We start from the raw sequence: 12,882 nt of genomic DNA, 5'->3' as shown, positions 1-12,882 counted from the left end.
AACCACGTACGTTTCATTTTTATTCCCGCGGGAACCCGTTCCCCCGGGGTTATCCGGCGATCAATTTGACATAAACCGCCATTGCGGTTTTCCGGCCACCAGGTCAGCAAATAAAATATATTACATTCTCCCCCCTCCTCAAGCTCACCTCCCAGTTGGCCGATTGAACAATAAAATAAGTTTTTTTCTTTTTTGTTCCTAAATTGTGGTCAAAATAGGGTCACTCATATATTTTGTTAAATCCAAATTGTTTTTTTTTTTTTCTTTCTTCATTTTTACAGATACAATGATATTTCTCCGCTGGAGAACCACCACTGTTCGATTGCATTTCGGCTGCTGGAACATCCGGAGTGTAACATCTTCCGCAACATGGACAAGGAGTTGTATAAGTAAGTAAATTAACTTTTAAAAATATGTAATTTCACGTTAATTATTTTACACGAGTTCAAATTGCAAAGTTACAAATCAATAACAACGCAAATAACACTTTCTCGTCATAACTAAACCACAAAATTCCAAAGTACATAAAAAAATCATAATCAGCTCCATCACCTCGCCCCCTAGGACAGCGGTTATCACACCCCGTCCATCGTCCAATTAATGTCAGAACCACACTTCCCAGTGGTGTAGATTGCAAACACCCACCATTTTTTTCATGCTCTCGTTATGTTGCAAAATATGTTAATATGGTGTGCGTCCCTGGAATTGCCGGAAAACCACAACACCAAGCAAAAGGAAAAAAAAAACGGGAAAAGCTTCACCACAACCGAGGCGCGAACAAATTAATGAGCACCTAATTATGGTGGGTGGGAACGTTTTGATATGTGCTGGGAAAGCGTCCTTTTTTGAGTTTTTCACAATTTTTATAAAATTTTAATCAAATTCAACGTAAGTTTTGTTTTTTTTTTCAACTTAAAAAGAAACAGTTTTGAATATCAACAAAAATTAAAATTAAAAAAATTAAAAAAAAATAACTTCAAACTTGGGGATACATCATACTAACCGTTTAAGAATGTTTGACTTGCGGTAACCTTCGTTTCACTGAGTGATGACAAAAGCTATTCAGAGAACGTGCCTTAGTCTGGGTAAACAAACCGGGCTCGATTGGCGGAGGACAATATCGGTTTGTCGCGAGTATGGCGAACGTGCCCATCGTTGACAGAGTGTTGTTTTTTCAAACCACTGTAAATTTTTTTTCGAGATAAAAGGTGATTTTACTGTCTGATTAATACATTTTCGAGAATGTTGGATTTACAATCTTTTGTTAACAATTATTTGTTGTTTTTTTTTTTGCTTTAAATTGCAAGCCATTTTTCATGCAGGAATTTTAAACCCATAAAGTATTTTACTTTTGATAATATTCGTTCGAATTTTCAACGGTTTTTTGAACAACTCGTGTTAAATAGTTTATAAAATTTGTTTTTTTTTGTTTTGATAAAACTTTGTCCCTTTAAAAAAACATTTTGGGTCATTAGTTTCTCTCTAAAATCCAGTCACATACGATTTTTCAATTCATTTATGATTGAAAATTTAAAATTTAAAATAAAATAGAATTGATTCATCATTGTTTTTTTTAAATAGCGCCATGTCTTAGCTATAAGGATGTTCAGGTTATCGTAATTTATATTTTTGAGGTGTTTTTTTCATTTTGTTTTATTTTAAAACATTTTTTAAATGAAATGCTCCAGGGCATTTTTTTTATCGAAAAAAATAAACTCTTTTAATATTCTTTGCTACCTTTAGTCGATCGAACTGTTGGATACCGAGATAATCTTGATCTTAAAATAAGTTGAAAATTAGTTTTTCTTAGTGTCTCTTAAGATAAGCCCTTATTTCTCAATAGGGTCCCAACGCCCTATGTAAATTTTTATGTACAGCGGTAAAAAAACACATTTGAAACCCGTTTTTTATCACTTTTTCTCATTTTAACGGTGCACATCAACAAGAACTTTTTGACCAAGATTTTTTTTAACACATTTTAGTATCTTCAAAACTACGGAAACTATTGACATAATTTTTTTATCCATTTCCTAATGTACTGCCTAATGCTTAATGTAAATTGATTTAAAAACCCATTTTAAATCTTTTGCGGTCGTACAAAAAACCGTTGTACTCAGAAAAATAAGCTTTATCGTTGTAAACAATAGTACCGTAAACTGGGGTGACTTTGATAGCCCGGCGTGACATTGATAGAAATTTGATTTGGTCACTAATTTTGATACATCCAATGTAACAGTCACATTTTTGCATATATGTTCGATAATAAGCTATCCCTTATTGCTTACATAATCAAAATTCTCAAAAATGTTTAGATATTAAATTGACGGGCATTTGAAAAACCTATCAAAGTCACCCCGGGCTATCAAAGTCACCCCAGATTACGGTATCACAAATTTAAGCATAACTTTAGGACCCAATTGGCGATATTTCAGAAACTATTTACTTTGTTGATTTCTTTTTGCTTTTCCAATCAAAATTATTTAGATTTAAAAAAAAACTAAGCTTACATTTGAAAAAGCCTTAAATAACAATTTTGAGTTCTACTTAAATATTATGGTTTATTTTAAATATATGTTAAATATTTTTTTGTGATAAGTGCAGAGAATTTCACTGGTTTAATTTTTTTACAGTCATGCCTCGGTTTAGCACAGAAAAAAAACCGATGCGTGCATAACTGAAGCACAGAGCTTATGGGTTTTTGGCTATATGGGAGACATTGGCTTTAATCGTACGAAAAATCATGCAAACATCAAAAAATTATAGTGTTTTGAAATCGGGATGATGTCAGCTATCCATTAAAATTATTATTTCATGAAAATTTTCACAAAAATACGTATTTTTCCTGTATTACGAAAATGATTTTTTTTTCTCTAAAGAAAACAAAAATATATTGTTAATGCAATATGGGTATCAAATGATCAGGTTTTTTTCATACATTTTGGATGTAATAACAACATTTTTAGAAAATACTCAAAATTTTCACAAAACTACGTCTTTTTGAAAAAAAACTCCAAATTTCAATTTTTACAATATGGGTATCAAACGATAGGGATTTTTCCATACATTTCGAATGTAATAACAACATTTTTAGAAAATACTCAAAATTTTCACAAAACTACGTATTTTCGAATAAAATACTCATAATTTCCGTTTTTACAATGTTGGTATCAAACGATCGGGATTTTTTCATACATTTCGAATGTAATTTTTTTTTTTTTTGGGAATACTCCATATTTTCACAAAACTACGTAATTTAAAAAAAAATACTCAAAATTTCCGTTTTTACGATGTTGATTTCGGGATTTTTTCATATATTTCGAATGTTATTACAATTTTTTTTAAATACTCAAAATTTTCACAAAACTACGTATTTTCGAAAAAAATACTAACAATTTCCGATTTTACAATGTGGGTTTCAAACGATCGGGATTTTTTCATACATTTCGAAAGTTATTAAAAATGAAAATACTCAAAATTTTCACAAAACTATTTTTGAAAAATTTGATTTGATTATTTGATACCCATATTGTAAAAACTTAAATCTTGAAAAGTTTTACAAAAATACGTAGTTTTGTGAAAATTTTGAGTATTTAAAAAAAATATTGTTATTACATTTGAAATGTATTAAAAAATCCCGATCGTTTGATGCCCACGTTGTTAAAACGAAAATTTTGAGTATTTTATTCGAAAATACGTAGTTTTGTGAAAAATTAGAGTATTTTCTAAAAATGTTGTTATAACATTCGAAATGTATGAAAAATCCCGATCGTTTAATACCCATATTTTAAAAATTGAAATATTGAGTATTTAATTCGAAAATACGTAGTTTTGTGAAAATTTGGAGTATTTTCTAAAAATGTTGTTATTACATTCGAAATGTATGAAAAAATCCCGATCGTTTGATACCCATATTGTAAAAATTAAAATTATGAGTATTTTTTTCGAAAAAACGTAGTTTTGTGAAAATTTGGAGTATTTTCTAAAAATTTTGTTATTATATCCGAAATGTATGAAAAAACCTGATCATTTGATACCCATATTCCAATAACAATATATTTTTGGATTCTTTAGAGAAAAAAAAAATGCATTTTCAAAATACAGGAAAAATACGTATTTTTGTGAAAACTTCCATGAAATAATAATATTAATGGATAACTGACATCATCCCGATTCCAAAACACTATAATTTGATGTTTGCATGATTTTTCATACGATTAAAGCCAATGTCTCCCAAATAGCCAAAAACCCATAAGCTCTGTGCTTCAGTTAAGCACTGGGCCGTGCTTAACCGAGGCAGCTGAACGGTGCAAAACCGGGGCAGTGCAAAACCGAGGCATAACTGTATATTGAAAATTAGAGCTATTTTGGAGACACTGCGGAAAAAAACATTTTTCTCAAATTTTAAACTTTTTCTTGGCAATCAGCTAAGCCTGAAAAGTAAAATTTCGTGTTTTTTTTTCTTAATTTGCAGTTTTCTTTTTGAGTGTAACATGCGAAATTTCCAACCCTCAAATTTAGGGCGTCCAATTTTCGCGGATTTTGAATTTCCCGAAAAACGGGATAAATATTTTTGGAATCCCGGGAATTTCCACGATCCCGCAAATTTTCATATAAATTAGCAAAATCATAGAATTAGCTCAATACCATAAATTGGTGATAATTTGCACTTCAATCTTAACAAGCACAGCAGATCTTAAATAGCTTACAAGAAATTAAAAATGTGTTTTTTTCTTCTTTGTTGTACTTTGGATTTTAAATTAAACACAATTTTTAATCTAAAGCTATACACATAAATTATGTCTCTTTTAAAATACATTTCTTTTATTTTTTTATTTTTATAGCATGGCATTACAGCTTTAAAAAAATATTTTAAAATATTTAAAATGAAAACAAGAAATGACCACAAATAAAATGATACCAGTCAATTTATAAATTAAAAACAAGTTTTACAATTATCTTTGAGTCACTATCACCAACTCCTCGCCATCGTGCTAACTTGTCGTACGTGCATTTTGGGCCAAATTGAGTTAAGAACGCCATTTTGTGCAGCTCACAATGCCTCACCTTTTGACTTTCACATATCCCCAAAATTCGATTTCAATCCTGAGATATTCAACAAAAACCGAAAAAACTCCGTGCATGTTTGCCACTTTACATATGAAAGTAGTTTCAATCTTGTCGTGCTATCTTGTCACTCCATGAAAATTGATGTAAGTGCGACAAAAGGCCAAAGGGAATTCAGGCCAGGAAAGTCAGGATGCGTTTGTCGCACGTACAAGCTAGACTACCGTAAACATTTGTAATTATAACTCGGGACTCCAGCAACCAACTTCAACCAAACTTTGGGACAATGCACAGAATGGTGAGCCAAACAAAACGTGTTTGTTATTGTTTACATTGCGTGCTCTCGTTTTTGAATATTCAAGGTCAAACATTAAAACGCGTTTTTCTCGGAACGTCAAAATGGCGGGTGCGACAAGATAGCACGACGACGTCGAACTGGAGAAAATTGGCTCTACAGTCTGAATAGGCATAGGAAATTTCAAAGCATTAAATTTAAAAATCGGTGCACTAATTGTTTTCTTGTAAACAAATGATTTGCCCCAGATGCCGGTGGTTGATAAAATATAGTTAAATATGATATTTTTTTTCAAATTTAAAAAAAAGCCTATTACAAATATTTTTAAAAGTTTTTCTAAAAAAAAGGCTTTTTCGGATCTGCAAACTAAAATTTTAACAATTTTCCCTAATAAGCCAAAATAATGCTGATGCATTCCGAATACCTACAAATTTTAATGCTATTTAAACTATTCGATTATTAAGTATTCAACTGTTTACCTTTTTTCACATTTTTTTGAATTTCCAGACCAAAATTTGTTTTTTCCTCCAAATTCCCGGGACATAAAATGAAAATTCCCGGGATGGACGCACTACTAAAGTTTTCTCAAAGGACAATTGGTTGAAAATTTGGTTTTGACGATTTTTTAGATCGAATCCCGACTAGGGCAAGGTTGCGTTTTAGAAGGGTATTAAGTTAAAAAAAAAAACGATAAAAATCATGTAGGGGAACCAATCCAATTCCAATCCAACACCTATCTTCGTCATATGGAGAGTTTGATGCTCGATTAAAGCTTCAAAAATACTATTTAGGCTATAAACATACCAGTAACAGCACCGCCTCGAGTAAGCACGCAAATTTACTGGCCAAAAAGATCATGTTTAATGCACTTTTGATCATAATTTCTATTTTGCGAGACTATTTTTCATCATTTTGTTGGCACACCCATCCACACGCAAGATGAGAGCTTAACTGCTTAAAGAAAATCGCCATCAATATCACTTGCGCTAACGTTTTCAAAGCGCTTAAGATATGAAATTGCTCCCAACTACCGGCAACATATTCTTTTTAACATTAGTTAAACACTCATTTGGAAAATAATCCCGAAACGTGTAAATAATTAGCAAGCGCCATCAAAAAATTTAACGCGCTAGGTCTTTTGACGTTTGACTTTTGACGACCTATTCCAATCGCTGAAGAAAACCGAGAGCGAAGGCAAATAAAGAACAAAGAGTGGCCACCAACACCACAAGCAGCGTTTGTTGGAGTGAGCCAGTGATGCCAGGAATTTTTCTCTATAAATGCTACTTTTCGTGAGTGTTCGCTTAAAATTTCATCATGTTTGGGAGCACTAAGCAGACCCAAAATAGCGCTGGAAGAAAAAAAGAATTAAGCTGAAAATAGGAAAATGGGCATGGCTCAATTAGAGCGTCCAATTTCCCGTCCCGGGATTTCCCGGGATTTCCCGGAAAAAAAATATTTCCCGTTTCCCAGGAAATTTGTGAATTTCCCGGGAATTCCCGAAATTCAAGCGGAAGTATACATTTTCCTTACATCTTTCCCTTTTTATTAATTCACCAAAATGATAATGAAAAAATGATCTTATCTTATCTTATCTTATCAGACCCTAGCGCAGCCAATCGTTCGAAGGGATCTTTCGAAGGGAGAGTGCCTTAGGTTAGATGACGCCTAGCTCTCTTCTTGTCATTTATTAACATTTGTAGTGCGCCATTGCATTGAAAATGCATTGAAACATCAAAAGCGTTAAAGTGGCCAGGCCTACTGCGTAAAGCCGTATCGCAGAGATGACTCTTAATTGGGTTGAGTTTGAGCACTGAGTGTTCGAACAACAACACAGTTCTGAATCAACAGGGGAGGAAGAAGCGTGGGGACACACCACCATACGCTCCGAGATTTTTTTTATGTATTCGTTGGGAGCACCATGCTAAGAAGGTTTGGTACTCCGGGACCCTCTGGGATGGGACATTGTATTTCCACGAGTGCCCTGGACACTATTTGCCGTGGTTATAGCGCCACAACTCGCTCTCTGTAACAGTATTACACCATATTCTTGATTTACACAACGAAATGGGGGTGTTTAAATCGAGAATCGTTAAAAAAAAGAATGTCCATGACTTAAATTGAGAATATGACTTAAATTAAGAATATATGAGATTACGTAATTTTTTCGGAAAATTTTCAAAATGTGTCAATAGTATTTTATTGAGAAATGTTATTGAAACATTTTATCATGGTTTTGGAACACCTGGGATGTTCTAGTCCATCCGAAACTTCCGGAAATGTTGTGCAACAGGCTTATCAAAGAAACAAGTCGAACTTCAAGATTTTGACAACGGATCCTACCCAGACTGCTTCAGTGAGTGTAGTAAGCTACAGATCATTATTGTAACAACTTATTGGGATGATCTGGGTCATCCAAGAACTCCCTGGAGTTAAGATCTTTGGGTCTACCGCCGTAACAAGCAAGAGGTCGACGGTTTTTGACCCCGGAACATATCCGCATAGCTTCAGTGAGTATGGGGGACTACTTTGCTGGGGTGTTGGGATGTGTTTGGATGTTCTGGGTCATCCAAGGACTCCCTGGAGTTAAGATCTGTGAATCTACCGCCGTAACAAGCAAGAGGTCGACGGTTTTTGACCCCGGAACATATCCACATAGCTTCAGTGAGTATGGGGGACTACTTTGCTGGGGTGTTGGGATGTGTTTGGATGTTTTGGGTCACCCAAGGACTCCCTGGAGTTAAGATCTGTGAATCTACCGCCGTAACAAGCAAAAGGTCGACGGTTTTTAACCCCGGAACATATCCGCATAGCTTCAGTGAGTATGATGGACTACTTTGCTGATGTGTAGGGATATTCTGGGACATCCAAGGACTCCCTGGAGTTAAGATCTGTGGGTCTACCGCCGTAACAAGCAAGAGGTCGACGGTTTTTGACCCCGAAACATATCCGCATAGCTTCAGTGATTATTGTAGACTAGTTTGATGATGTGTTTGATGTTATGGGACATCCAAGGACTCCCTGGAGTTAAGATCTGTGGGTCTACCGCCGTAACAAGCAAGAGGTCGACGGTTTTTGACCCCGGAACATATCCGCATAGCTTCAGTGGATACGGTAGACTAGTTTTCTGATGTTTTGGGATGTTATGAGACATCTAAGAACTCCTTGGAGTTAAGATCTGTGGGTCTACCGATGTAACAAACCAGAGGTCAACAGGTTTTGACCCCGCAACACATCCGCATAGCTTCAGTGAGTATGGTAGACTACTTTGCTGATATGATGGGATGTTCTGGGACATTCAAGGACTTCCTGGAGTTAAGATCTGTGGGTCAACTGACGTAAAACGCAAGAGGTCGACGTATTTGACCTTGGGAAATATCCGCAGAGCTTCAGTGAGTATGATAGACTTCTTTGCTGTTATGTTCCGTTCCAGAAAGTCCTTGTTACAGCCGTAGCCCCTCGTGTTATAACTCAATGGAGTTCTTGGATGACCCAAGACAGTCCAATACATTAGCAAAGTAGTCAACCGTACTCACTAAAGCTATGCGGGTCTGTCCCAAGGTCAAAAACCGTTGACCTCTTACTTGTTACGGCGGTAGACTCATAGATCTTAACTTCAGGGAGTCCTTGGATGTCGCAGAACATTCCAACACATCATCATAGTAGTCTACCATACTCACTGAAGCTATGCGGGTATGTCTCGTAGTCAATAACTATTGACCACTTGCTCGTTAAAGCGGTGAACCCATGGGTCTTAACTCCAGGGAGTCCTTGGATGTCCCAGAACATCCCAACACATCAGCAAACTAGTCTACCATACTCATTGAAGCTATGCGGATATGTTCCGGGGTCAAAAACCGTCGACTTCTTGCTTGTTACGGTGGTAGATTCACAGATCTTAACTCTAAAGAGTCCTTGGATGACCCAGGACATCCAAACACATCCCAACACCCCAGCAAAGTAGTCCACCATACTCACTGAAGCTATACAGGTATGTTACGGGTTCAAAAACCGTCGACTTCTTGCTTGTTACGGCGGTAGAGTCACAGATCTTAACTCTAAAGAGTCCTTGGATGACCCAGAACATCCAAACACATCCCAACAACCCAGCAAAGTAGTCTACCATACTCACTGAAGCTATGCGGGTATGTTCCGGGTTCAAAAACCGTCGACCTCTTGCTTGTTACGGCGGTAGATTCACAGATCTTAACTCCAGGGAGTCCTTAGATGACCCAGGACATCCAAGCATATCCCAACACTCCAGCAAAGTAGTCCACCATACTCACTGAAGCTATGCGGGTATGTTACGGGTTCAAAAACCGTCGACTTCTTGCTCGTTACGGCGGTAGATTCACAGATCTTAACTCTAAAGAGTCCTTGGATGACCCAGAACATCCAAACACATCCCAACAACCCAGCAAAGTAGTCTACCATACTCACTGAAGCTATGCGGGTATGTTCCGGGTTCAAAAACCGTCGACCTCTTGCTTGTTACGGCGGTAGATTCACAGATCTTAACTCCAGGGAGTCCTTAGATGACCCAGGACATCCAAGCATATCCCAACACTCCAGCAAAGTAGTCCACCATACTCACTGAAGCTATGCGGGTATGTTACGGGTTCAAAAACCGTCGACTTCTTGCTCGTTACGGCGGTAGAGTCACATATCTTAACTCTAGGGAGTCCTTGGATGACCCAGAACATCCAAACACATCCCAACACCCCAGCAAAGTAGTCTACCATACTCACTGAAGCTATGCGGGTATGTTCCGACTTCAAAAACCGTTGACCTCTTGCTTGTTACGGTGGTAGAGTCACAGATCTTAACTCTAGGGAGTCCTTGGATGACCCAGAACATCCAAACACATCCCAACACCCCAGCAAAGTAGCCTACCATACTCACTGAAGCTATGCGGGTATGTTCCGGGTTCAAAAACCGTCGACCTCTTGCTTGTTACGGCGGTAGATTCACAGATCTTAACTCCAGGGAGTCCTTGGATGACCCAGGACATCCAAGCATATCCCAACACTCCAGCAAAGTAGTCCACCATACTCACTGAAGCTATGCGGGTATGTTACGGGTTCAAAAACCGTCAACCTCTTGCTTGTTACGGCGGTAGAGTCACAGATCTTAACTCTAGGGAGTCCTTGGATGACCCAGAACATCCAAACACATCCCAACACCCCAGCAAAGTAGTCTACCATACTCACTGAAGCTATGCGGGTATGTTCCGGGTTCAAAAACCGTCGACCTCTTGCTTGTTACGGCGGTAGATTCACAGATCTTAACTCCAGGGAGTCCTTGGATGACCCAGGACATCCCAATAAGTTCTTACAACAATGCACTGTAGCCTACCACACTGACTAAAGTAGTCTGGGTAGGATCCGTAGTCAATATCTTGAAGATTCGACTTGTTTCTTTGGTAAACCTCTTGCTCAAAATTTCCGGAAGTTTCGGATGGACTAGAACATCCCAGATGTTCCAAAACTATGCTTACATGTTTCAATATCATAACTTAATAACATACAATTGATACATTTTGAAAACTCTCCGAAAAATTACGAATTCCCAAAGATTCTTAATTTAAGTCATATTCTCGATTTAAGTCATGGACATTCTTTTTTTAAGTCATGACTTAAAAAAAGTTGCGTAAATCGAGAATCGTTTAAAAAAAGGTGACTTAAAAAAAGAATATGGTGTACTAATTCCAGTCCACGCTCACCAAGTCATCATGGCCTAGTGGTTAGCATTTTTGCTTACCAATCCAAAGGACGGGGGATCGAACCCCGCCTCAAGCGACTTTGATTTTTCGTTCATATTCACCATTTCAAATTTATGTGTTCTTAACTTTCTCGTTGGGAGCAGATGGGCATCGAACCCAGAACCATTCGCATACAAAGCGAACACCGTAACCAGTCAGCCACGGCCGCTCCTTAAAAATGATAATGAAAAAATGATAATGAAAAAACTCAATTTTATTTTATTCAATTCAATTTACTGTTTTTATAACTTATCAGTTCGTTTGAAAATTTTATATTAAGGTTTTATTTCAGATAAAATTAGTTTCTGAAGCTTTCACAACTGGGATCTTATTTATTCGTAAAGCAACAAAAATTACGATATTTTGGAATAAAAATTATCTATTATAATTCTGGGTAGTTTTTTAAACGAAAATTGTTGTTATATCATCTGAAAATAAGGTACCTGTTTTTGCAAAGATCAAAATTAAGTTTTTTGACGATTATGTTTACCATGGCCATATTGGATGAAAATTGAAAGAAAATATCCTTTGATGTCTCAAAGAGCAAGAAGAATTAGGTTAATTTGTTTAGAAGTGCGTAAGTGTAAGTGGTTTTAATATGAAATAGCGTCTAAACTACTTTTATTGTTTTGATAATTTTTTTTAGCCGAAGTCATTTATTAAGCTGAATCATTAAAACACTGCTTCGTATTTTATGAAAGGTGTTCAAAAAATCCCAGCATATTTCAAAATCTAGCTCCAAATATTGAAAAACTTTGAGTTGTGATTCCATAAAAAAATATATTTCTAGTGAAAAGGCATTTTTTAGGTAAATTCAATGCTTATCTATTTATGAATGAGCTCAAATAAGTAAGATTTGTTATGGAAAAAAGATTTGCAAACAAATCCATAATTTCTTCATGATTTTTTATTATTTCAACGTTGTCTCAATATTATTCTTTATCATGTTCTCTGAAACTGTTCACAGAGCCATAATTAATAGCAATTTCGTGGTTTTGAGCAAGGATTCATTTTACTCGCTGTCCAAAAATAATACTGCACAAAACTATCAATGATTATTTATAGTGTGTTGTACGAATTGCAAGACAGCCTATTAATTTAGAATATTTAGTTTCTTGAAAAAAAGTTTCCTGAAAAAAAATTCTGCAAGCGGTTAAGGCATTTATGTTGCTATTTTATACAATTTTGTTGAAGAATATTAATCAGAACCAAGATCAGAACAATTTTCGATAAATTAAAAATTTCCCGGGAATTCCCGGGATTTCCCGGGAAATTTGGTGAAAATTTCCCGTTTCCCGGGAATTCTGTAACCCCGGGAAATTGAACGCTCTGGGCTCAATGCATTCTCGTCTGATTATAATACATTTGGGATATTTTTTAAATGCTTGTAAAAGAAATAGTATAAATTTTAGTAAAAGTGAAAATAAACAGAAATGTTCACAAAGTGTTGCTCTACTTGTTAGTGCACTTGGTTTTAGTAAATTTCTAGGAACACTCCAGATTATCCAGCATCATTCAAACTCGACCGCTTATTAGGCTTAAAATGGGTATATTTCCCCTACCAACAAATTTCTACCATTTTGTCAAGCTTTTATTAACATTTGCATTTTTCTCCCCCATTTTTTTTCAGAGACGTTCGCGAGGGAATCATTCGGTGCATCCTGGCCACGGACATGGCCCGCCACAATGAGATCCTGACGCAGTTCCAAGAGGCTACCCCCATTTTCGACTACAACAATAAGGTTCACACAAATTTGGTGGG

At 36.1% G+C, this 12,882-nt stretch overlaps 1 protein-coding gene across 3 annotated transcripts in view; it reads left to right on the top strand.

The window, feature by feature from the left end:
- LOC120429142 (high affinity cGMP-specific 3',5'-cyclic phosphodiesterase 9A) overlaps positions 1–12,882 on the top strand; it is an 85,366-nt gene that overhangs the window by 57,359 nt on the left and 15,125 nt on the right. For all 3 annotated transcript variants that reach the window (XM_052709249.1, XM_052709250.1, XM_052709248.1), the window contains exons 4-5: positions 282–389; positions 12,751–12,877. In XM_052709249.1, the coding sequence (XP_052565209.1) occupies positions 282–389; positions 12,751–12,877 (235 nt within the window). The remainder of the gene's footprint in view (positions 1–281; positions 390–12,750; positions 12,878–12,882) is intronic.

Source organism: Culex pipiens, chromosome 3 (assembly GCF_016801865.2).
Source record: "Culex pipiens pallens isolate TS chromosome 3, TS_CPP_V2, whole genome shotgun sequence".
NCBI classification, from domain to species: Eukaryota; Metazoa; Arthropoda; class Insecta; order Diptera; family Culicidae; genus Culex; species Culex pipiens.
The sequence above is the reverse complement of the archived record's forward strand: the minus strand, read 5'-3'. Positions and strand labels throughout refer to the sequence as shown.